Source organism: Hyalella azteca, unplaced genomic scaffold, assembly GCF_000764305.2.
Source record: "Hyalella azteca isolate HAZT.00-mixed unplaced genomic scaffold, Hazt_2.0.2 contig5366, whole genome shotgun sequence".
NCBI classification, from domain to species: Eukaryota; Metazoa; Arthropoda; class Malacostraca; order Amphipoda; family Hyalellidae; genus Hyalella; species Hyalella azteca.
Window position 1 is genome coordinate 1255 of NW_025935560.1, and position 24943 is coordinate 26197.

General features: G+C 37.4%; 2 protein-coding genes across 3 annotated transcripts; both read left to right on the forward strand.

The window, feature by feature from the left end:
- Nucleotides 1-1310: 1310 nt before the first annotated feature.
- LOC108681160 lies at nt 1311-4168 on the forward strand (the record flags this gene model as incomplete). Its single annotated transcript, XM_018170158.1, is given in 3 exon segments — nt 1311-1417; nt 2516-2644; nt 3895-4168. Coding segments are annotated over 3 exon segments (290 nt in total), but the record flags the coding sequence as incomplete, so codon positions are not given.
- Nucleotides 4169-6336: 2168 nt separating this feature from the next.
- On the forward strand, nt 6337-24521 carry LOC108681181 (SURP and G-patch domain-containing protein 1). Of its 2 annotated transcripts, none has more exons than XM_018170186.2 (11): nt 6337-6930; nt 14402-14505; nt 15892-15974; nt 17138-17216; nt 17621-17740; nt 18573-18778; nt 19553-19680; nt 20162-20282; nt 20630-20791; nt 21424-21549; nt 23508-24521. In XM_018170186.2, exons 1-11 carry the CDS (start codon nt 6737-6739, stop codon nt 23532-23534), a joined length of 1350 nt encoding a protein of 449 aa, XP_018025675.1. In that variant the 5' UTR covers nt 6337-6736; the 3' UTR covers nt 23535-24521. The 2 variants fall into 2 exon arrangements, with proteins under 2 accessions (XP_018025675.1, XP_018025674.1); XM_018170185.2 differs by having other exon boundaries at nt 6338-6930; nt 17609-17740.
- The last annotated feature ends 422 nt before the right edge of the window (nt 24522-24943 follow it).

Sequence of the window (24943 nt, forward strand, 5' to 3'; positions counted from 1 at the left end):
AATATCCAACTCTGAGGATTCTTTTTCTTTGATATCAATTATATCATCATCATTCATCAATAACTTAATTACCTAGGTAATTTTACATATCTGGTAATTTTCCTCACTTTCTTAGCCCCTAACATAAACACAAAACAGTATTTTGATTTAATCTCTAGGCATGCCATTAGCCTTACCTGCTGCCTTAGTAGCCTAGGTGCCAGTGTCACATCAAATACGAGGATCTGATTCTACTCACAGTCTTGCTGAAACAGGTACAACATCGTAAATAAATTGAGAAGTATCAGATTAAAACTGACATAATTAATCAGAGATAATTAGACATCAACTCACTTGATATAAGCGGGATTCGTTGAGGAGAGAGCTTCATTTTTTATGGTCATCTTCTGAATGATCGGACAGGAACTCCTTGCCGATTACGGCGTCTCAGCAAGTCGGCCCTGTTTGTTTGTTTCGAATTTATTTGTTTTATACGATAGAATTGCTTAATAAGCCCTATATACTCAGAGACAGACTAGCTGAAGCTACTGGGATTTTTATGACGATTTTGAGGAGGGCAATTTTTTTTAAATTGATCTCAAAATCGGCACAAAAACAACGTCTTTCGCGACAGTATTTACATTTTGGGACCACGGTGACGTCACAGTCGGAACAACAAACGACATCCGCAAAGAGCAGCTGCGCGTGGGTCAACCTTGTATTAATTCAACCATGATCGTCATATCGTATAGCTAACTAAGCTTCGGGAATCCCGTAAACTGTAAGGACATTTTAAGAGATCTTCAGATTATTTATTGATGAGATGGCGAGCTGGAAAACAAGATAGACGTACCATGTCTCGTAGTCGTAAGTTTAGTGCCTTTATCGAGTATAACGTTATCATTCGTACAACTGCGTAATATTCTTGAATCTATATTAATGTTCCAAACTTCGAAGTCACTCGTAACGCTACCGTCAAGAAATTGACCAGGTTCCGGTTCCATAAAATTATTCTATCTCAAATATCCCACTCATTTTGTTGAGTTATTTATTCAGTCAAATTCTGATATAAATTTACATTATTGTTCGCAGATTGAAGGTTGGACCTTTCGGCAGTGAACACCGAATAAACAAAATTGTATTTGCTGTTCATGGGTTTAGGTATATAGTTACTTGGCTGACATGAGAAGAATTCATTGCCTATAATTCAGTCTTAAGACAACGATTCTATAATACGAAAAACTGTGCATTTAAATTTTATTCGAATGTTTGATGCGGGGGAGCTCCAATAAACACTCGTCATTTTGTCATCAACGCTTTTTCTACCACAGAACCGGAGTGCAAGAATATGGATATATATCCCGGTACCTACCAAGCTGCCAACTGTGACGGGTGGATAAGGAATATTTGCCTATGCATTGCGAAGAATTCTGGTCTGGTAAATACAATGTTCAGTTGTGCAATTCTGTAAATCATCGGTAGGAATGCTCGTCTTTCCGCTCTTTAGACGTTCGTAGGAAAGTTTGATCCAACAGATTTTACTTGATAGTAGACGACTTGTCCATTGCAATCCAGCTGAAATTAGACGAGTTATGAATTATCTACCACCCAATAAACACCGTCACCATCGTACAAAAGGTATACGATTTTCCGGCCCCATACAACAGGAGTTAGACGAGTTATCAATATTTACCCAACTGAAATTAGATTATATTCTAATCTCCGTGTTACTGATATTAGGTGTTGAATTTCTTTATGATTTCATGTGATAATTTAGAAACAAGAGTTGTCATTGCAAAAATTTCTCCCCGTCGCTTGCGCACTAACTACTGCAGTGGTTTAATTTCAGGTTATTATTAAAAACCACTGTAGTTAGTTAATTAAACCACTGTAGTTCCTGCGCAGGCGACGGGGAGAAATTTTTGCAATGAAAACTCTTGTTTCTAAATTATCACATGAAAACATAAAGAAATTCAACAGGAAATACATCAGTAAATATGATGGAAAGTTGGCATATGCAAAAAGGCGTACCTTGAGAATCAAATATATGGGGCCATATACACATTTTCTATGTTGGAATGGAATGCACGAATAAAATCCAATGATGAATGGTTCGCAGTGTCATTGTGGGTACCACTTTTACATCCTAGCTTAGACAAGAAATTTTCCTCTAGTATTCGAAAATTTATTCCTCGGTATCCGCGACACAAAGTTAAAATAAAAGTTATTGACTATAGTATTTCTCACTGATAACCAAATTACGAGTTAATTCGTATTTGAAAAGCTATTATTAAGTTTTATCCAAAATTACCAAATGTATGTTGACAAACCTTTGTAGTTTTTTAATACGATGTCATACAGTGTCCCGCGTATTAGTTTGTCCAACCTTTTTTATGAACATTATCGTCGTTTATTATTTTTTTATTCGTTTATTATTTTATTCGTCGTTTATTATTGTATTATTATGTTTTTAACTCAACTTAAAAATGTTATATAATGTTACATGAGTTACTCAACAAAAGAATTATTTCAACAGCTGACATCTGCTTTCACGTTTGACACTGATGTTTTCAACTCGCAAGTGTTGAAGGGCAAATGTAACGGCAATTCACTATACCAAACAGCTTACAACAGGTGCTATGCTGAGGCGATGCAACGTTTCAACGTGAGTTGTTCGTCTATTTTACCCTCTATATGTAAGATAATGCTTGAAATCTGTACTGAATTTAATTGTGTTATTTTAAATTAAATTTCTTAGGATATCACCACAAGCTAACCTACTCTAATTCAATAAAAAACTAAACTGAAAACCGAAAAGTGTGTAAATGTTTTGTCGATTTCACCAGCAATGTCGTGCCAATTCAATAGAGACGAGATTGTTGTTCACGTTAGGCCACATGTATCGCACGTAGCAGCATAAGTAGACTATTTTCGACTTTTATCTAAATAAAAAATATCTATTCTTATTCTTAATAAGAATAGAAAATATCTATTCTTCGACTTGAATTGAAAAATATATTTTCATAGTCTTTAAGAAATCATTCAATTTTCTAAATGATTCTTTTCTTTTTGAAGCTAGAAAATATTTTTAAAATGTCTGCTGAAGAAAATCAAAATTGTCCATTATTGGATTCGCCGTTTTTGTGTAGAGCATCAAAGAATAAGTGAAATATCAGGTGTGTGTCTCAAAATTTGGAACTGTACGGATCTCAAACAATACCCGATACGTAATCATACTGATAAGTAGGATGCTTCCTATACCTGTGTTTTAAGTAATCAATGCGTTTGATCTATAGATGATTCGATGCGAATTTCTGCCATTTATAAAATTTTAAATATGCGCTATTCATGTATTTCTAAGGCTTTACATGTTCGGAACACATATGAGGTACCTAATCAGATTCTTCATTACAATTGCGGGACGAATTCGACTACGAGAACACGAGCACGTCTTGTGAGAATCGAAAGGGGATTGAGCGGGGGGGAATGTTGCCGAGGTGGCTTGGGTTGAGTTCTCGTTTTGTTTTAGAACTACCCGTAAATTACAAAATGGGATAACTGCTATTAACAAAGCTTAAAACTAATACAAAAATATCTGATCTTATAGATATCGAAACTGGCCACGATTAACTGGCTTACAAGGATGATTATTTTTATTTAAGTCTATTTTGATATGGCTATCGGCCAGAGTTCACGAGCACCGTACATATTTACGGTATTAAATAAGCGACAAAATACAGTTTTACACCTAATCATCTCATTAATTATTACATTCTGTCACAATATTGTTCATCGCCTCTGTAATAAAGGTCGTGCGTAGTCGTGCCATAACGCAAATTTTATCGTCGCCATCTCAATGGAGCGCTTGAATATTTCCTGAGTTATAATAATAATGCATTATGTTGCGCATTACAGTTCATGCGGCTCGTTGCGTGCCTCCGGTACGCTGTGCTGCAGATCCCCGCATAGCCATCAGAAGGCGCGACTCACGACGCTCCTGCTCCTTCGGGATCAGTAGATTTCACGGGAAGATTATTGGATAAGACAATTGGATATTTTCTAAACTGGTTCAAAAAAGAATCAAGTATACTTGTTCAATCTAATAAACTGTTTCAAACCGGTTTATTTGGTTGTCTTGTTTCGATTCATTATGTTGAAATTTTGTTTACTTAATAAAGCAGATTCGTTGCATAAACTTTTTAAACCTGTCGAAAAAGCGCTTCGCACACGAAATGAAACTAAATAGTTAACAAAATGATGTGATCCAATGTTAAACTGACTCAGTTAATGGATAAAGTGTGTGACTGGGCAGGGTGGCCCAGTGGTTAAAGTTCAGAGTACCAAGATTGGCGCAGAGAGGTGCGGGTTCGATCCCAGCTCTTGTGTGCCAGTTTCTGGTCAGAATCGGCAAGGAGGCCGGGCGGTTAAGCACAGCAGAATTGTAGCAGTGAGTTGCGAGTTCGAGACCGCAAAATGCTGTGAATGTTTCTGCGATGTTAAGAATCGGCGACATGCCTACGGCCTAATAAAAGCTGAAACCGCTATATATTATATATTATTATATATCATATATATTATATTATATATATATGATTGGATACTTGCTATACGTGACTCAATAGTTGACTGATTTAAAAGATGAACTGGGACAACAAAATGCAAGGTCCGTTTTTAACAAGATTAACCATGCACAGAAACAGTTGAGCGACATATGCCAGGGTGTGGATACAATTTTAGATGATACCGAATGGGAATCGTCAGCAGTAGGGACATAACATAACATAGTGATGTCGGCGCTGAAGTGTAGGCCTGATGTGGCCTGTCGCCGATTCTTTTCCTTTTCGTGTCTTGTTCATAGATCTAAACTCGTGTCATTTGACAATACTTGTATACTTCAATGAGGTCCCCACGCAGACGTCGATAACTGAGGCTTGGAAGCTTCATAATCTTCAATCTTTCTTCATAGGACTTGCCCTTCAAGCCTGGAATTATTCTTGTTGCACGTCTTTGAACATTCTCTATTAAATTTCTGTCCTTTTAAATCTCGGTGACCACACAACGTTTCCAAACTCTAGACTCGGGCGTACGACGGCATTCTATCAGTGACTCGAGTCAGTTCCCTAGCATTCTATCAGTGAGCAGCACATTTAAAGGGCATTGTCAACTAACTTTAGCGCACCTTATGGACTTGGAGTTCAAGTTATCGAGCGCTGCTGATTATTAGTTACACCATTATAAATCGAATAGCCACCCATCCGCCGATATAGTATTGTGATATTTTAAACAGTGATATTTCATCTGCGATTATGTAGGGGAAAGGGGGATACAATGGGAAACACACACGAGAAATAAATGAAAAATTACGCGGTGATTTTTCTTTTTCAAATTCGAAATGCTAAATAAAACTAAGCATCACATCTTTGTTTACATTGCTGACTAAAATAGGCTGTACGGTCACTACGGTGTGAACCCGGTCCCAGCGTAGGTTGCCGGTCCACGTTAACAGGTAGTGTACGCTATTGACTTGATATTCCATGACATGTTTTCAGTCATTTCCAGTTTTGAACCGGAATATTATAGGTAATTCGCAAGCTCCGTATAGTTATAACTGTTTCGGTGTCCGCCTCTACACATACAAAGCGCAAACTGGCAATGTAGGTGATGGTTGGATTTGGTTAAACAAAGATGAAGGCGCTGTAGACTGATTTTAAATTTAAAGGCGTGAAAAACTATTTTATAAAAAAGGCATGAAAAACTATTTTATTATGATTGCCATTGAAATTGGCCTTAAAAATGCTAGAGCTTTCATTTGATAGTTTTTAATGGAAATTAAGCGAACAAATTCGGACATTGACTTTCGATGAGCCACGTGTATAAAAAGTTTCACTGTCGAGAACGTCGAACTCTGTTTGGTAATTTAGGGCGTAAATGGTGTTAAAACTTGGTGATTAGCGCGCAGAATGAAAACGTTGTGGTCTGAAAATATTCGGATAACGTTATCCATAGCACAGGATAATCACTTCTCCGAACTCACCCACAAACCGGCCACTTGCGAGTGATCCAGAGATAAATCTACACACACTATCATTACTTAAGCACTGAAATATATTGTAAGCCCACCACAGCGTTGCCGAATAAAGCTAATTTAGAATATCGAAGATTTCCATAATCAAAAATACTGTGTCTAATTATGGATTTGCATAAATTTTAATTTGTTCAATCCCTGCAAATACGGTACGGTAATAAGGTACAATAAGCTATTCAAGTCGAATTTACCGTAAAAACGAGTGTATACATTTTTACTATTATTTTCTTTCTCTTCCGAGCCACGGAACGTGTTTCTCCGCAGCCTTCATTGCATCTATCGGTCCGGCGCATTGGAAGTTTATGTTAGTTGGTTTATGGGCTTTATCAACAGAGTGGTGAAGGTGAAGAAACAGACGACCGACAGGTAGGCCTAACAGCGGCTTGTTTCACACTACAAGCACGGTAGCACCAGACACCAGTAATGGACTAATGGTTTGGATATAAAATCACTAGTGTAAATTGCACGAGAGATATTCAAATTGTGGTCGACAGACTTGAAACAGCCCTTGCACAGCACAGGGTTATCGGTTAAGTCTTTTTGACACTCGATTCACCACATTTAGGAACAAATTAATCCAAAGAAATATTGACCTGTTAGCGATTTTTTTAAATAAAGTAAGAAGTTGCTGTTCCCGGCTCTCCGCTGCGGCGCTGCCCGCATAGATTAACAATGAATCGGCAAAACGCATTTTCTGAACAAGAGGCAATGATCCTCAAAAAGAAAAGGGAACTTGAGCTGAAAAGAAAAGCAAGTGCAGAAAATGACGACAAGACCAAGGTATTCAAAAGTGAAGATTCATCATCTCGACCATTAAACAGGAGTTTGTCCAGTTTTTCTAGACACAAAGCTCTTCTTCGTTCAGGGTGAGTACCTACTATATATTAGGTTATATAATAGTTTTAGTTTATAGGTACTATAAATAGGCTACTAATATATTCACAAAAAAAATCTTAGAAATAAGATGATGAATGCCTAGGCTAATTTGAAAATTTTACCAAAGCCACCTGTGAATTGGAGCCTTGGAGGAAAACACCCTTGTGGCTTTCTCCTAATATGTAATATCTTTAGTGAAAAATGAGAAAAATGTCAATTCTATTTATAGGTCCATGCAATTTTCAAATAACCTGTTAAACAGTTGTTTTTATGTTTTAGGCCTACCTGCAATTTTTTGGAAACTTCTGTCTGATACTATTCTAAATTGCAGATTCAAGGAGATTTTTGTTTGATTTCCAGGTGGCTTCTGCCTTCTGGCCTTCTGCCAAATTGTTTACTCTAGTGACTAGTGAGGGATTGGGATTGGATATAGGTATAGGTAACTAATAACTAACTGCAACTTCATTATTTTACCATAACTGCGACCTGCAGGCTGCCAGTAATCATATATTAGGTACCGGTACCTAATTTTAATAAATCATGGTATCAGTATGGAATTCTGTATAGGTAATATATTCTCATGTCCATATATGAAAACGTATCGAAAAACCAACCCTACAGTCCCTACTCCCTACCAGCTACCACCGCGTTGGACCACCTTCCACTGCAATGAAAATAGATCAACTGGAGCTCATTAGAAACAGTCGCGCTTCCGAAATCGCGCGTGGTTTGAAATCCAATCCCGTGTTGCGAACGCCTAATCAAGTTAACTAGTCGTCTATCTGTAGGGTAGTAGACAAATTATTGCAATGAATAAGTTCTAAAATAAAAAAAACACATCCAGAATAGATAAAAAATTCTCACGATTGGACGATACCAACAAAGTTTTCGATTTCACACAAAAGTATGAGATAAACTTCGACTTTTCCAAGGCGTACATTCACATCCTGTTTCCACGATCATATCTGACATGGCGGCGTCACAGGCATAGTTTTTGGTCATGTCAAGTTCGATTTCACAATAATTAGACTTGATCCACATTCCATACTGAAATTTAAATGATGGAAATTTGTTTCAGATTATAAATACCAATTGATACGCGTCCAGACATACATTTTTCATGTTTTTTGCCTATTTTGTCGATGTTGTCTATATAATTAACTTCACCTCAGATTCTAAATGATTTCGTCTCCCATCGAGAGTTTTCGNGCCCAACATTATTATTACATAGGTTGAGAAAGTCATGGAATTTGCAAATAAAAGAAGAAAAAAAAATAAAGTGTTTTTCTGTGCTGCGTGTGTTTGTGCTGTCTCTTGTTTCATGCATTCTGATTGGCACAGTCTCTTGTTTCCTGCGTTCTGATTGGCACAGTCTCTTGTTTCCTGCATTCTGATTGTCACAGTCTCCTGTTTCCTGCGTTCTGATTAGCACAGTCTCTTGTTTCCTGCATTCTGATTGTCACAGTCTCCTGTTTCCTGCTCTCTGATAAGCACAGTCTCTTGTTTCCTGCATTCTGATTGGAGAATCAATCATGTGAGCTTGGTCACCAAGCTCAGTTGCATTCGACAACTTTTTGATGTGCAGTGGCAGCATTCAGCATGCAATTTCTACGTCACCATGCCTGGAAAGTGTAAATTTCATGACATGTGGTTAAGAATAGAAGCTTATTGTCGCTGGCTTGCTTGCCATCCAAAGCATGAAGGTATGGCACTATGTACATTGTGCTCGAAAGACTTTGATGTGTCAAATATGGAGGAAGCAGCTTTGAAGAGTCATGCCAAAGGCAGCAAACACACCAAGTTAGCTAAGAAACACAGTGAAGAGAAAAGCAAAGCGCAGTCACTCATTTCTGTTTTGTGGTCCGCTGACAGCAATGCAACTGCAGTTTCTTACTCCAAGAGTGAATTCTGCAGTTTCTTGCTCTACTGCCACTGTGAATGTAGAGATGTAGAGCAGGCCTGTATACACTGCCAAAACCAACCCCAATGGCAAACTGACCATCTTTGTAACAGTAGAAGATGTTCTGCATGGGACTTCATGCAGGGACATGAGCACTGGACTTCATACAGGCAGTAGTCCAAGAGCTACTAGACAAGAGCCCCATCAAGTATGGCCTTGGTAGGAACCTGAGATGGCTGGTGCCAAAAGTCTTCATCAATGAGGACTGTAAGGAAGCCATCAAGACACAATTGAAGAACTGTCTCACTTTGCTTGTTGATGCCAAGAGATTCCCTAACACAGATGTGGATGGTGTTGTGGATGAGATGTGCAACTTTAGAGATGAATCACAACATTGCAGTGAACTGAACACACAGTTTCAAGCATTTTCAACTTCTGATGCACTGGAAACTTTTTGGCATGCCATTATGTCAAAGAGCACCTACAAGAAGCTTTGGAATGTAGTGTAGATGCTCATGCTCCTGTCACATGGCCAAGCCATGGTTGAAAAATTGTTTTTGTTCAACAAGGAAATCTTGACACACATGAAAGAGTGAACAGTGGTTGCCCTGCATACTGTGGTTGATCATGTTGCCCATGTTGGTGGCCTGGACACCATAACCATCATCAAGAAGATGCTGCTTGCAGCTGGCAGTGCCAAAAAGCCTACAATACTTAATTTACAGAAGAGAAAGAGCATAATGCAACAGGGTTGGCGATTTTTTTTATTTTTTTTTTTTTAAATCAAAAAAATCAAAAATCAATGATTTTTTTGATTTTTTCATGATTTTTTTGATTTATTTGATTTTTTTTATTTTTTCAACTTTTTTGTCTTTTTGAAGTGTTATTTTTTATGTTGCAATTAGCCTACTAACAATAGCAGTATAGTCAGATGGGGTAAGACAGGACCGAAAACACTAACAAGCCTGTAGCATCTATACCATGAATAACTAAAAAAACCCTAAACCCATCACAAGGTGTATTTATGCAATGGGCTTCTAATTTACAACTCAAACGTTTTGCATCTAACATAGTTTTTTGTACAGATTAAAAAAAGTGAGCTGGTCCCATCTTACCCCATTGGGGTAAGATGGGACCAGGCTGGGGTAAGACAGGACCAACGGGTAATTCTAATGTTACAAGGTTTTTAATAAAAGTACAAATCTGATATTTAATATTATCCATCTAGAAACACATTATTTGATTAAACAACCACTTGTTACTATTTTGTGTTCGGGAAGTCAACTAATATCAGTCACATTGGATTTTTGTCATGAGAAAACTTTGTTAAGCATAGTAATAGTGGGTTGGCTTTGGTTCATTGTAGAGCACTGCTAGATGCTTCATGTATATTCCATTAGTGTCATTGTCTGAAAAATTTATCAAATTGTTAATAAAACCAATGGATAATAACCTAAGTGACAGACATCATGTTTTTTCTTGCTAACTGCATTTGTGGTGCACTTCTTCAAACATAGCTCATGCCCTCTCACAGAGTTGTAATCATAATTATTTTTCATGTTTCACACAATGATTTTTCCCCCTGCCAATCTTGCACATAGTTCTGCAGATCACTAATGGGAAGAGACATCCCTCTCTTCTATATCCCTTTGATGCAATTTAAAATAGTGTACTAAATTCCTCTAATTAAACAAGCTAACAAGTTATAATGAAGTTTGAGCAAAAGATAAAAATCTTGACCAAAATTCTCCATGTACTCCAAAATTCTTGTCTACACAATAATATATTCATTTAAAAACTCTTTTTGATAAACTGTAGGGTAATAGAGGACCATTTGTGGCGTAAGACAGGACCATTTGCGGGTTAAGATAGGACTGCCTGTGGGGTAAAACAGGATCATTTAGTGGTCCCGTCTTACCCCATGTCCGGTCCTTTTTTACCCCATTGTAGAATACATGTCAGGCAGTGATGTTAGCAGGTAGGAATGCCTAGTATGTCTCAAAAGTTGCTTATTACTTGAGGTTACCTGCCTACATTCATAAATCTGGCCAAAAAATTTTTTGTCATTAGACAGAGCTTATTTCCCAAACAGGGTTAACTATTTTATGACCCTTTTTTACATAGGTTTTCTTTAAAAATTAGTCAGTAATTCATTATTTGCAGAAGAGGGTGGAAACAAACACTGAAATGACAGGTAATGATTGCTCTAACATATTCTTTTGTCAAATTAATTTCAGTGCAATTAGAATGCATGCCATGGGCTGGTCCTTTCTTACCCCATGAAGCCTGCGATCCTGTCTTACCCCATTTGACTATATATATAGATCATAATGGATGGCTAAAAAGGGCACTTATTGCCTTCAATAATGGCCAACAGGCCAAGGTGGTGTTTACCACTTAGGGATTTTTGGGTAAACAATTATTGGTACTATGTCTATTCATTAGCTTTGTAAAGTTTATACGGAGCAAGGTAATAAGCTAAATATTGACAAGTTAGCGTATGTATTTTAAGCCTTTAAGAAGTTCATTTTTTGCCTCAAATAACGATGTTGTGTAGAAAAAGTGGTCTTGGTGGATCGAAATAATATATGAACCTTCAAAATTAGAATTCCATCCTGCATGGTATTGATGGTAAAAAGGCTCTTATTGCATTCTCACTGAAGAAATATGGTTAAAAATTATTTATGCTTACTGAAGAATGTGTTTTTGTCCCATTTACCATTGGCTTCTGCCCAAGTTTGAAGTTTCCACATTTGTTCAGGATGATGGTTGGCTGGTTGCCAGGCATGGAATATGTCTACTTGGCAACCTGCAACTGAATTTTTTGAGCCTTGGTTTTATGGATTTGCCAGCTGTGATTCCATTTCTTCAAGCCGTGATTCCATTTTTCAAGCTGTGCATTCCATATCTTGGCCATGAAAGGCCATTTACAAGGCATGAAATTATTTACAAAGCCCATGCATGTGTTACCCCAAATCTCTAATCTTACCCTAAAACAGTCAAACGGCAACAATTACATTTGTCTTTACTGTAAGCTGAACACGTGTTGATGCAGTCTGACGTGACTGCAACTATGTGTGATCGTCAACGAACCGTTTAGGTTGACTTGTTTACATTATGATGAGTACGTTTTGCAGGATATTTTGGCGGGAATGGTAAACAATGCGGATTGCGAAAGTGAAAAATTTTATGAAATGAGATGTTTGCAAAGTGCGCACCGTTTCTTTTTCAATCAAACAATAATTTATGACAATCGAGCCACGAGATTTCATACCTACTGAAATGATATGATATTAGAACCGTGATATTTCAGAAAAACAGAACATTTCCAGCCCTGGTGGTTGCTGCTTGAGTTTTGGATAGGTATATTCCATGCCATCTAACACCGATGGCAGACTGTAAAGTAGGCCCAAGCCCAACATTATTATTACATAGGTTGAGAAAGTCATGGAATTTGCAAATAAAAGAAGAAAAAAAAATAAAGTGTTTTTCTGTGCTGCGTGTGTTTGTGCTGTCTCTTGTTTCATGCATTCTGATTGGCACAGTCTCTTGTTTCCTGCGTTCTGATTGGCACAGTCTCTTGTTTCCTGCATTCTGATTGTCACAGTCTCCTGTTTCCTGCGTTCTGATTAGCACAGTCTCTTGTTTCCTGCATTCTGATTGTCACAGTCTCCTGTTTCCTGCACACCTGATTTGAGCATTTGCGATTTCTTTCTTTGGGGACATCTAAAAGAGAAGTTCAGAAGTTGCCCTCACACCCTACCACAGCTAAGGGGATGGATTATTGCAGCAGAGGTTATGGCCATACCTCGCCATATGTGTGAACGTGCTGTAGAAAACTTCCGAGAACGACTCCAACAATGTGATGCAGCTAACAAACCCCCATTTTCCTGATATTGTTTGCAAAACATAAGTATTTTAAATGGTAGTTATGCTAATCATGAGGAAAATAAACTTTCTTCTTTATGTACCTCCATTACTCTTTTATTTTGCCTCAAAACTGTTCAATCAGTTCTGCCCCACCCTGTATAATAAGCTAGCTAACACATTTAAATTGTATATTGTAATCAATATATAACAAATAGTCAAATAGTTAAAGACTACTTATAGCCTTATAAGAATTAGCTAAGCTGCTAGCTACCTACAATGTATTGCACACTTGATGCCTCTGTACCAAAAACATTCAATTTATTTGACCCTAATACACACTAAAGGCAACAAGTTTATATACCAATTTGTCATTTATAGTACATTTATACTAAACCATGAATAACAATACCTCAATATAAATTAAAGACTGCCACTCAATATATTTAATTATATGAAAAAATCAAAAAAATCGAAAAAATCAAAAAAAATCATGATTTTTTTATAAAAAAATCAAGTGATTTAATCACATGATTTAATCATTTTGATTTAATCATTGCCAACCCTGTAATGCAAAGGCCCAGACATGGAAGGCTCTGTTGGATGAGCTTGATGAACTGAAGAAGAAGAAAAGCTGGATGGAGGAGGGCATCAAGGTGCTTGAGCATGCAGCAGATGAATGTGCTAAAGCAATGGAGAGAAAGGGGGAGTTATCTCAAAGTTCAATGCCATGAGGCGATCTTTGTAAACAAAGCAACAGGAGCTAAACACTCTTGACTGAAAATTAAAGAAAGTTGATGAAATAGCTGCCAGTTGAATATTAGGGTAGAGGTGTTGAAGAGTGTTCAGAACTGTATTGACATTATCATGTACAATCTTATGTGAATTACTCAATATATGTTGTAATTTGACACTATTGAATTCATAATAATACCAGTGTGGGCTTGATTTTCAGATGTGTCATTTTTTTCCTCTCTGCCTGCTCTTTGCATTTACACTTTAGCTATTTATCAACTGTAGAAGATGATACAATATGCACCTTTTGTCTCTCAGTCATGCTAAACCTGTCATATACTATGTGTCTTGGAAAATTATTGTAATGGTTGTGGAGAGTTGTGGAAAAGTCATGGAATTTTCTTTTTAAATATCAGTACAAACCCTGAATCGTTTACAATAAGCCATATTTATTGGTTGTAAAATTGCCTGTTACAAAAAGTGTAAGTGAGACTGCCTAAGCACCATGTTGCTGTAGCCACATTTGTTCTTTGGCATCTTCAAATTGAAGAATATGTACCTCTTTAAATTGAAGTGCTTGATTTCTAGCTATTTATTTTTTGTAAATGCAAAAGAATGTTTAAATTTAAGTGCTTGATTTCTAGCTATTTATTTTTTGTAAATGCAAAAGAGTGTTTGATCTTGGTCCTCAAATTAACTGAAATACAAGCGTTTGATGTGGTACTTTTATTTTGCCTGACTTGTAGATATTTTTACTTATTTCTAAACATATTTTGACACATAGGTACAGTATTTTTAGGGAAGAAATTTTGTTGTCAGTTAATTGTATTTAAGTGGTATGTGTTAACATGGTACCAAATGAAACTGTGATAGTATTAGGCAATCTATGTATATATTGTTGGCAGAATTTCAATACATGATCCTGAATATTTCAGTTTTATACATTCAATGCTTTTCAGGCTTATTGGGAAGAGTAAAATTGCCAGCAGTGGTTCATCAGCTTCATCCAAGTCCAGTAGCAGCTCATCAATTAGTGACTGCTTTGAAGCCCCTGAGCCAAAAGGTAAGTTACTTGTACCAAAAACTATCTCACAAATTACTATTATTAGTTATTATTGTTCACTGATATTAGTTCACTGTTTGTGAACTTTGCAGAGGAGTTAAGCTCCACATAGCTTAGGTTTGAAAATCTCTAAAATTTTGAAAATCCTGTTATTCTGACTCATTTTATCACCTACCTATATTTATTTTGCTTAAAATTTGTCTTATATTTATCCTAAGTTTGTCTGAGATGGGTCTGTTAAGGATTTGGTCCAAAATCCCCAAGATTTGTTGAAATTTTTAACAGACTAGACTATTCAATCCTAAACTATTCTCCCACTTAGAATACTGTACCTATGATATCAGGTCAAGGAAGTATCCCAACACAAGTTTTCTAGATATGTGCCTCAACAGATTTGCAGTGCCCGGCTAAATCACACTCAGACAATCTTAGACAAGTATACATTTATTTAGGTACCATATATACCTATATATATGTACCTACAGTGGGGAGAAATAAATATTCGTACACTTGAAAAATCATATTTTAATGTATGTAAGTACACAAACTTAACAGGAAAAGTGATTTAAATTATGTATAGAGACGCATAGTATTCAAAAATACTATCAAAAGAAATTAAATCTCAATGCAACAAAAAACAATGCAACATGTTCACTTTTCGGGGTGAAACTGTACGAATACTTTTTTCACCCCGAAAAGTGAACATGTTGCATTGTTTTTTGTTGCATTGAGATTTAATTTCTTTTGATAGTATTTTTGAATACTATGCGTCTCTATACACAATTTAAATAACTTTTCTTGTTAAGTTTGTGTACTTACATACAATAAAATACGATTTTTCAAGTACGAATATTTATTTCCCCCCACTGTATATAATATTACAGCGGCTGAGCAATGTTTGTTGGTTCTCACTGGCTATATACCAGTAGTTGTCTTGATGCGAGGCATTTAGTTTTAGATGGCACGGCTATGTTATACAAGTGGAATTCCACTAGGTTTAAGCTAACATTCTCTCATATATGTATTGATTTGGATCAATATTCTGCCTTGAAATACCGTAACCATTTAAATGAAGTGCTTAAGTTCCAATTTACAATGAAAAACTTTCAAGAAATTAAAATTTTGTTGAAGAAATTATAATATCCAAATCACATTTTTGGCGGCTCATTGTGCATGCCCTTTAGATTGATGTTATTGTTTGACAGTACCTATTACGTATATATTTTAAACATTTTCAAAATTTTACACATTTATAGGTACCATTAAATGGGTATTAAGTTTTATTATTTCCCAATAACAAGTTTAAAATTGAACTATTGTAACTTTTTTCAGTTGTAAGTAAAATTTTGTGTGCTGTCATATTTAGTATGATTTTATTTCACTCAGAACCAGTTGTAAAAGTTCCCTTGAAGACAGAAGCGGAGCATCCCTCTTCTGCTGCTACAGCTGAAGATCCTCCTCCTAATACCGTGAGGATGTTACACATGTTATTGTATAATTGTTATATTCTTTGTTTTTTCCCACTCCTATTTGGATTTGGCAAAAGGATTCTTGCCTTTTAGTATAAAAAACTATACATAGAAGTACTAAAAGGTGGTCCATTTTCAGCGCAGAAAATGAATTGTGAATAAAACGCAGTGTAAGTATGAAATCTTTATTATTACTTTTTACATTGTTAGTATGGTTCATGGCAATTATGTGTGAAACACAATATTGGCTAAATGTTTGCCACCGTGGTGTGCCTTCATTTGAAGGCACACCACAGCCTTCGCACCAAACAGTTACTTTATGTGGATGCATAGGTTTTTTGACAATCACTATTGGATTCTCATTTGCCCAAATACGGCAATTGTGTTTATTGACAAATCCATTGAGAAAAAAATGTGCCTAATCACTGAAGATGATTTTTGTTGCAAATTCATCATTCACTGTTGCCATTTCAAACCACCAATCTGACCATTCACAACGCTTTAAATGGTCTGCAGGCTTCAGTTTTTGGGTCAATTGAATCTTGTAAGCATGCAAGTTCAGGGGTTTATGCAAAATACGGGTCAGCAAGGAGCGCGACATGTGCAATGTTGAGCATGACCTTGAGTCGATGTGTAGGGCTCTTCAGCCACACTGTTGCAAACAGCAGCAATGTTTTCTGCATTATGACTTTTATGAGCATGCACAGGTGTTTTCACATCTCCTACAGACCCAGTTTGTTCAACTTTGTGTATAAGACGCCTCATTGTGGTTTCATTTGGGCGATTATGCTGACCAAAAGATTCACGAAGTGCTCCAAATGCATTTCAAGTAGACTGACAGTTTTCATAAAAAGAGGAACCACTTTGTTGTGCTGCTCAATTGTGTACTAATCCATGCTTGAATTTACCAACGACAGATTGATCAAAACGTCTGTAAAAAAAAGTTAGCTATGGTTTACAAATAACTTTCTGCGCTCCGTTTGGACCACCCTATACAATACACGGAAAAAATTTGTGTGTGTGTACTGGGTAACCTTACAGTTGCTACCATTTTGACCCATGTTTATTTTTTAATCACCAGCCAATTTTATCCCTAATTACTTGATCTTTTTGTTCCATCATTTTAATCTAACGATAGGTAATGAGAAGTTTTCTTGCCTCAGGAATCTGGTGATGCCCAAAATGCAGCCTGGTTTAAAGAAGCTCTGGAACGAGCCCGGCAGAAGGCGCAAGCTGCTAATAGTAAGTTGATGATTCAGCTTATGGTGTTTTGAGATACAATGGAAGACAGGTGACTTTTAATGACCTAACAGACGGTGCTTTTCCATGACGTTGAGATATTTTCACTATGGGTTTATAGTTGCATATATAGGTAGGTAGGTATAATTTGGTATGTGATGTTAGTCAACTCTACGATGAATATTTGAATTGCGGTAACTCTGAAATTATGAAATTATCTCAGTTGGCCGAATTATTGATTTATTTGAATTGATCCTCTCAAGTCAGAATTGTATTTAATGTACCATACTCCTCGCGACATGATTACAAGTTATTATAGGTGATTTTGATATGATATTAAAGGTGTTATGATAACTGTGGCTGGATGGACGTTAGGTTCTCACGAGACTGTCCAGTCTGTCCTGCAGCCTCAAGTGTTCCCTCTAGCAAGAGAAGCAGCAGATGGGAGGCGCCGTCTGCACCATCAACTGCTGCTGTGGGCGCTGCCTTCCATCCTTCCCTCCCACCGACCGCTCCAGTCGTGCCAGGTCTACACTAAATTAAGAGAAACTGATAATCTAAATAGTCTTATTATTCTGATGGTTAGAGAGAATCGGAGACGAAGGCGGCGCATCAGCGTGACCGGGGATTAGGAAGTGCCAAACTCGTCATAAGGTCATAAGAGCGATAGCATATCTATAATAAGGTCAATCTTCTAAGAATTTAAAATGAAATTATATGTTTTTTTTTGCCTCCTTCTCTCTTCTAATGTATACATACCTGACTAAATAGTCAGAATGCGCACTTGAATGCCTGATATTTTTGTTTCATCATTGTAAATAAATTCCTACTTTAACTTCAAATTTAAATTGTTTCAATTTCACTAGGTTTTTCACTAACTTAAACACTAATATTACAGCATAATATTGCCAAAAAAAACACATATTTTTCTCAACAGAATCGAAATGTTCAAGTTTAAAGTTACGAATTGCATCCCATTAAAGAATACTCTAGCATGTATGCCAAGCGTTATCAGGCTATTTAATTGCTGCAATTTGAGAATCCTTAATGCGGGAGTCATTAAAAACGCTAAAAATTATTAGTCCTATAATGTACCTATTTTCATTAAAAAAATCAACGTTGACTCCCAAAATATCTGGTAGAGCTCCCATTAAATTTCCCGTGTGTAATTTTGAGGGCCTATACATTTATAGTTTGTGTTTGCCAAATAAGATGATGCATATAATAGATGAAAACTCAAATAGCCTCAGTATTTTCAGTGTCTGGCTTCAAACAAGAAAATTCACAAAAATAATCACGACGTTGCATTATTACACAATCCTGCTTAATTCATCTGTCTAAACGAGCAATATTCCTCAGGTTTAGGAGGAGTGAGAAGTCTGTCGGTGCCCTCGAATATCATGAATATGGTACACGAGGGAGAGCACTTGGATGCCATCAAAGGGGTGATGTTGACAAGGCTCACTCGGTCCTCTCCTGCAATCGTGGCGTACGCACAGCAAGTGTTCGGCAGCACAGAGCATCTCACCGAGGATCAGTGGAAGCAGTGTCAGGACCAGATCAAGGTCTTGGCACTTAGTACTTCAATACTGTGTGCAAGGATCGGTTGCTTGAGTCCCCCCTTTGGCGGACAAAAGATTAACATACAATTATTACATACAATTATTGCATACAATTATTGAATGATCGGTAACTAGTTTCCATCATTGGATGAATGATTAAAGACGCCAGCTTTGTCTCTAAAAAATCTTTGTCATTGCAAACAATTATTGAATGATTTGTAACTAGCTTATATCATTGGATGAAGGATTAAAGACGCTATCTTTGTCTCCAAAAATTTTTTGTCTTTGCATACAATTATTGAATTAAAGTTAGGTAACTAGTTTCCATCATTGGATGAAGGATTAAAGACGCCATCACAGTAATTTTCTTACATGCTTTATCAAACGTAACTAAAAACGCCAAACGTGAAAAGTTTGGAATGCCGAGCATTGGTCATAACCAATTAATTCTGATCATCAAAATTGTTGATGCTACTCAAAATTAATTAAACATTTCCTATGTATGCGATGCAACGGTTTTCCCAGTGTAATGGAACCCTTTTGTTACTTGATGCTGCTCCAGATCTAAGGAGCTAATGCAGTGAAGATTAGTTTCAGCTTGAACAACTTCATAACATTGTTTCTTGTAAATCGGATATTGATGTAAACGAGTAAAATTGTTATTGACTGGCGGCTCTGGCTTCAGCCTGATGTATTTATCAAGTCTTGACGTTTTTGAAACTTTATATCACAAATTTATATTGAGTTTTCCTTGTTTCATGTAAGTTATTGATTCAGATGAATGTGGTATTCCAACTGCTGCAAGCCAAGCAAGCTGCTGCAGACAAGCGAGAGCAGCAGGGCAAGGTCAAGTTCGAGTATGACTCTGATGAGGACACGGAGGGCGGCACCTGGGAGCATAAAAGGTGCTCATTCATGTTTAACATAGGACATACTAAATGCAGCTCACGTGAAAAGAAGATTTTCAATGTAAATTTTTAGGTCCTCACTTATTTTATGCATTCAGCTTGTGTTGTATCAATGTTTCAGCTAGTACGTAAATTGGTGTAATTTTAGCGTGCATTTTCACTCTCTACCAATGTTGGATTAAGTTGAAAACAATCCTAAGTACCACAATATTACAGAGATTTTTGTTAACTGACAGCTTTGCTTTCTTTATATATATTTATGATGCACTATACCGTTTCATTTATGGAGCTTTCTAAAGGTTCTATACTCTGGCACGAACTCTCATTACCCAAAACTCCCTATGATGGTGTTGTCTTAAATCCTTCTCATTCAGTTCTGTTTCTAATAATAAATAAGGAGAGAAGAGTGTGATATAGCGTTTATTTTCAAAAGCTTGGATAATAAAAAATACCAACGTTTTAATGCGTTATTACTAAGGCGTAAAGAAGAAATGGAGAAGACGAGGCAGAGGGCGGAGGAGCTGTCAGAAATGGGTGCTGGCAAGCATCACATCGGTGACTTCCTGCCTCCAGAAGAACTCCAGAAGTTCATGGAGAAGGTGCGTGTTTAGAGTTGATTCTCAAGTGCAAAATTTCCCCTCAATATTTTCCCACGTACAAAATTTCCCCCATTGTTTTGCGTATAGATGTTTCTTCAAGTAAAATTATCCAGTTACTCATTCAAGTTTCTTGCTTACAGCTTCATTATATTACATCATTTCTTTACCCATCACTTTAATCAATTTGTTTATTTCAGCACCAACTGTTGTTGAATTAAATACTCTGTTAGCCTTACGTCTTATAATTGTTTTTCGCATTCAATTAATGAAAGAATTTTGTTTCTATTTTACTGGAAATCAATTTCTGGTTTAATTAGAATTCAAATAAAATGCCACCTGTTTTCTAGTTCTGCGCGATCCGGGAGGGCCGGGATCCGGATTTCTCAGACTACCGCAGCAACAAATTGACGGATGACAACATCGGCTACAAGATGCTCAAGAGCATGGGCTGGACGGAGGGCCAGGGGCTTGGCCCCGCTGGCAAGGGCATCACAGAACCTGTCAACCAGGTCTGTGTGTTGCTTTCTTCACCCCTTCTTCATTTCTTCACCCCTTCTTAATTTGTCATGAACTAAAAAGAGTTTAAAAACTTCTGTTTTAGCAAGGATATTACGGAGCCAGTCAACCAGGTCTGTGTGTTGCCTTTGCACTTCGTTTATTTATTAACTCATTTGCCATGAAGTAAGAAGAGGTTAAAAGCTTTTGTTTTAGTAAGGACATAATTGAGCCAGTCAACCAGGTTCAGCTGTATCCTTTTCATCGTTGGTGGGGGAAGAAATCTCCGCAGGAGTGAAGGAATATTTTCATATAAACAAATAACTCAACTTAAATTGAAATAAGCAATTAATTATGTCTTTTTATCTAGTTTTAATAGGTCACTCATTTGTACTGAAATCACCAGGGTTCGAAAACTTTTTCTTTGCAATCTGCATAGTTGAATACCATAATCCAAGAATGCTAACAAACATTTTCTTGGACGTTAAAGATTGAAAGACTAGCTTATGCTGTGTGCGGCAAACATGTGTGTCAGTTGTTGTATTATAGACTTATATTATTTTAATTATTTTTATATGCTTCTTATTTGAAGAAAATGAATGATTTTTCGTTGATAAAAGTAAAGAATTAACTATTGACATCTCAGAATGGTCGCTCGGCAAACCACGGCCTGGGCATAGCAGCGCCCGACGGTTTGTCAGAAGAGGACAACGAGTACGACGCCTATAGGAAGCGAATGATGCTCTCCTACCGCTTCAGACCAAACCCTCTCGTGAGTGTCATGACTGATACTCCAGTCTTAGTGAGAGGGAATATTGAGACCCAACCCTCTTGTGAGTGTCATGACTGATACTCCAGTCTTAGTGAGAGCGAACATTGAGACCCAACTCTCTTGTGAGTGTCATGGCTGATACTGCAGTCTTAGGCTACGGCCAGACTAAAAGCGTTCACGCGTACGTTGGCTGAGGCTTCAAGCAGAGCGGCGCCGCGCTGCGCGTATGGTGTCCAAACTAGACGCTGGACCGCGCAGCTTACTGCAAGTCTGTGTGTATAAATGAGAGACAGCAAGAGACTAACAGCCGTTCTCCTTGATGAAAGTTTTAAAATAAAAGATAACTTTAAAAATCCACTATATACTTTGTTTTGTCTTTTTTGGAATTCATTCAGATGAGATTAGATAGATATTTGATAGGTTATATATGATGCATACCTCGCGAGTCATGATGAAACGCAACTTAAGTAGGTATAGGCGATGAAGCTTATCCATTGCTTCCAAACTTAATGAGACCATGCCCCCGCCAAAACTTAGATGAAAGCAAAAAAATATTCAACTACAGACTATCAAGAGCTCGGCGTTGTGTAGAATGGGCTTTTGGCATTATGACTTCAAAATTCAGAATTTTAACGAAATCCATCGAGACCAGCGTGGATAATGCTGTAGAAATAACTAAAGCAACTACAGTTTTGCCCACGATTCTTGTAAGGGAGAAATTTGATATAGACACGGCATTTAAATCAATGAAATTAAATGCATCGAATGAACAACATGAAACTATAATTGCTCCCGTTCATAGAAACAGCTCTAGAATTGCAACAGTTGTTCGAAAAAATTTACAATTTTTTTCATATCAGATGCAGGAAAAGTTGCTAGGCAGTATCATATGCTCTAAATAAACAATAAGAATATCCTAGTACTTTGAGTACTAAGTTCCTTCACTTCTATTTTCTTTGTTTAATAAAAGAATGTATTATTACTGTTCTTAGCTAAAATATTGAGTGCATCAGCTATCATAGACCACTGGTTGCTGATGTATGTCCTATCACTTTGCTGTGGGTGAGAGGCATTCCATATTGCAGTTACCGCCTCAACTGACGAGAGCAATGCGTCGACATCCTTCTCTCATGGCTGCTTCAAGGACACTGCACGCGCGTGTCCGCGTCGAAATATTTGTCTAGAGTAATGTCGATTTTCCACCGCGCGGCAACGCGTGTGTACGCTTGAAGCAGCTTCTGCCTGTACGCGTTTAGTGTGGCCACTCTGGTAGAAATACATACATATAATATCGCAGCGTGAGCGCGCGTACGCCTGCGTACGCGCCAACGCTTTTAGTCTGGCCGTACCCTTAGTGAGAGCAAACATTGAGACCCAACCCTCTCGTGAGTGTCATGACTGATATTCCAGTCTTGGTGAGAGCGAACATTGAGACCCAACCCTCTCGTGAGTGTCACGACTGACACTCCAGTCTTAGTGAGAGCGAACATTGAGACCCAACCCTCTTGTGATTGCCATGACTAAGTCTTAGTGAGACCAAACATTTAGACACGAGTCTTTTTTCTGCTTGTCCTCTATGAGCAAGAATCTATTTTGCTGTTCCACCCCTTGGAGGGGTTATTCATATCATTATTTATTTTAATTTTTGAATCCAAATTCTGTTGAAAAATGTTATAGTTGAAAAATATAAAAGAAGATGTAACATTTTATATTGCAAACCTGTTGACTCTTTGAATTTTCAGTGTAGAAAGGCCATCAATTTAATTGAATGTGTTAAAGTATTTAAATTGAAATATGTGCAACGATTGATCTTGACTACCTATTTACATCGCAAATCTATCAAGCACTTCTATGTCACAAAATTTTTTTTTTATTCTGCCGCTGGTCAGCATTTTCTAATAATTAGCAACCGCATTATCAAGACATTTTTCCATCTACAGTCCGTCTATATTTTCCAGAACAATCCTCGACGGCCGTACTACTAGCGCATTCCTCGTCTGCAGTCCCGCCCAAATTGTCCCTCTCCACCATGCACGATTTCTCCTATAAATATTAGAGCAATTCTCACTGTGACTGTCGTATTGTTTTTGACTATTTTAATTTTCATTATAAGTCATATAATTTGCTTAGAAGTTCCATTCTATTGAAGTTGATGTTTTTAAACCTGTTCCTAATGTTACGGCATTTACAACGATCAGAAATGTCATTTTGTATACAACTTGCGCATTTTTTCTGGTTTTCGGATGAAAATTAATCAAATTCGTTGTTTATTTGAATGGTACGATATTGCCACATAGTGTCGCATACAAATGGAAACTAGGATATCCGACATGATGTTGTATTAAAAAACTCGTATTGATGCTTCGCCGTTTTTCAACATTCATGACAGACTATTCGTAATAGACTGTTTACTTCACTACGTTTGTAATTGTTGTTCTTTACGAGCTAACTAGAAAGAACAACAGTAATATAATAATAATAACTGGACGCTGTTATTTAAATTACCGTTATTCGCCACGTTCTTTGGTCAGGAATTTTATGATGCTATTTTTCACTACCATGATTGGCATCGAAGTTAATTGGCTAATATTCTTCAATCAGTGATTGCTATTATGCTTAATTTTTGTGTTACCGAGCATACTTCTATTTTCGCCCTGAATGCAGCAAGGAGCGGTCAAGTAGTAATAGGTGCAATTATTAAGCAGGCAGAATCTTCTTCAAAATTTAGATTCGTATAAGATAGGTACTCAAGATGCTAGGTTTTATTGAGTATTCTTTCATTTATTTCGAGGGTGAAAGTTTTTCCGGTTTAGTTACCCGGTATGCCACTTAAGGCTCGTCTCTCAACGGGCCGGTATGTGGTATGATTACCCACGGCGGCCGGTATGTGGTATGATTACCCACGGCGGCCGGTATGTGGTATGATGACTCACGGCGGCCGGTGTGTGGTATGATTTCCCACGATGGCCGGTATGTGGCATGATTACTCACGTAAGCCGGTATGTGGTTTGATTACTCACGGGGGCCGGTATGCGGTATGATTACTCACGGGGGCCGGTATGTGGTATGATTACTCACGGCGGCCGGTATGCGGTATGATTACTCACGGGGGCCGGTATGTGGTATGATTACTCAATGTGGTTTGATTACTCACGGGGGCCGGTATGCGGTATGATTACTCACGGGGGCCGGTATGTGGTATGATTACTCACGGGGGCCGGTATGCGGTATGATTACTCGCAGGGCCGGTATGCGGTATGATTACTTACGGGAGGAGTCGCTAATTCAATGACTTTTGTGGTGACCGTTTCTACAACTTGGCATTCTCATAGCATCGAACATTAAATAACAATGCAATTAATGTGTCACGAGTAGTTCTCTATACGGTTCTGAT

Coding starts and splice junctions, on each gene's coding strand:
- LOC108681181 (XM_018170185.2), top strand. CDS start 6,737: ATGAATCGGCAAAACGCATTTTCTGAACAAGAGGCAATGATCCTCAAA. Junction 17,217..17,608: donor GAAGGCGCAAGCTGCTAATA/GTAAGTTGATGA, acceptor GAGACTGTCCAG/TCTGTCCTGCAGCCTCAAGT. Junction 20,283..20,629: donor TCCAGAAGTTCATGGAGAAG/GTGCGTGTTTAG, acceptor CCTGTTTTCTAG/TTCTGCGCGATCCGGGAGGG.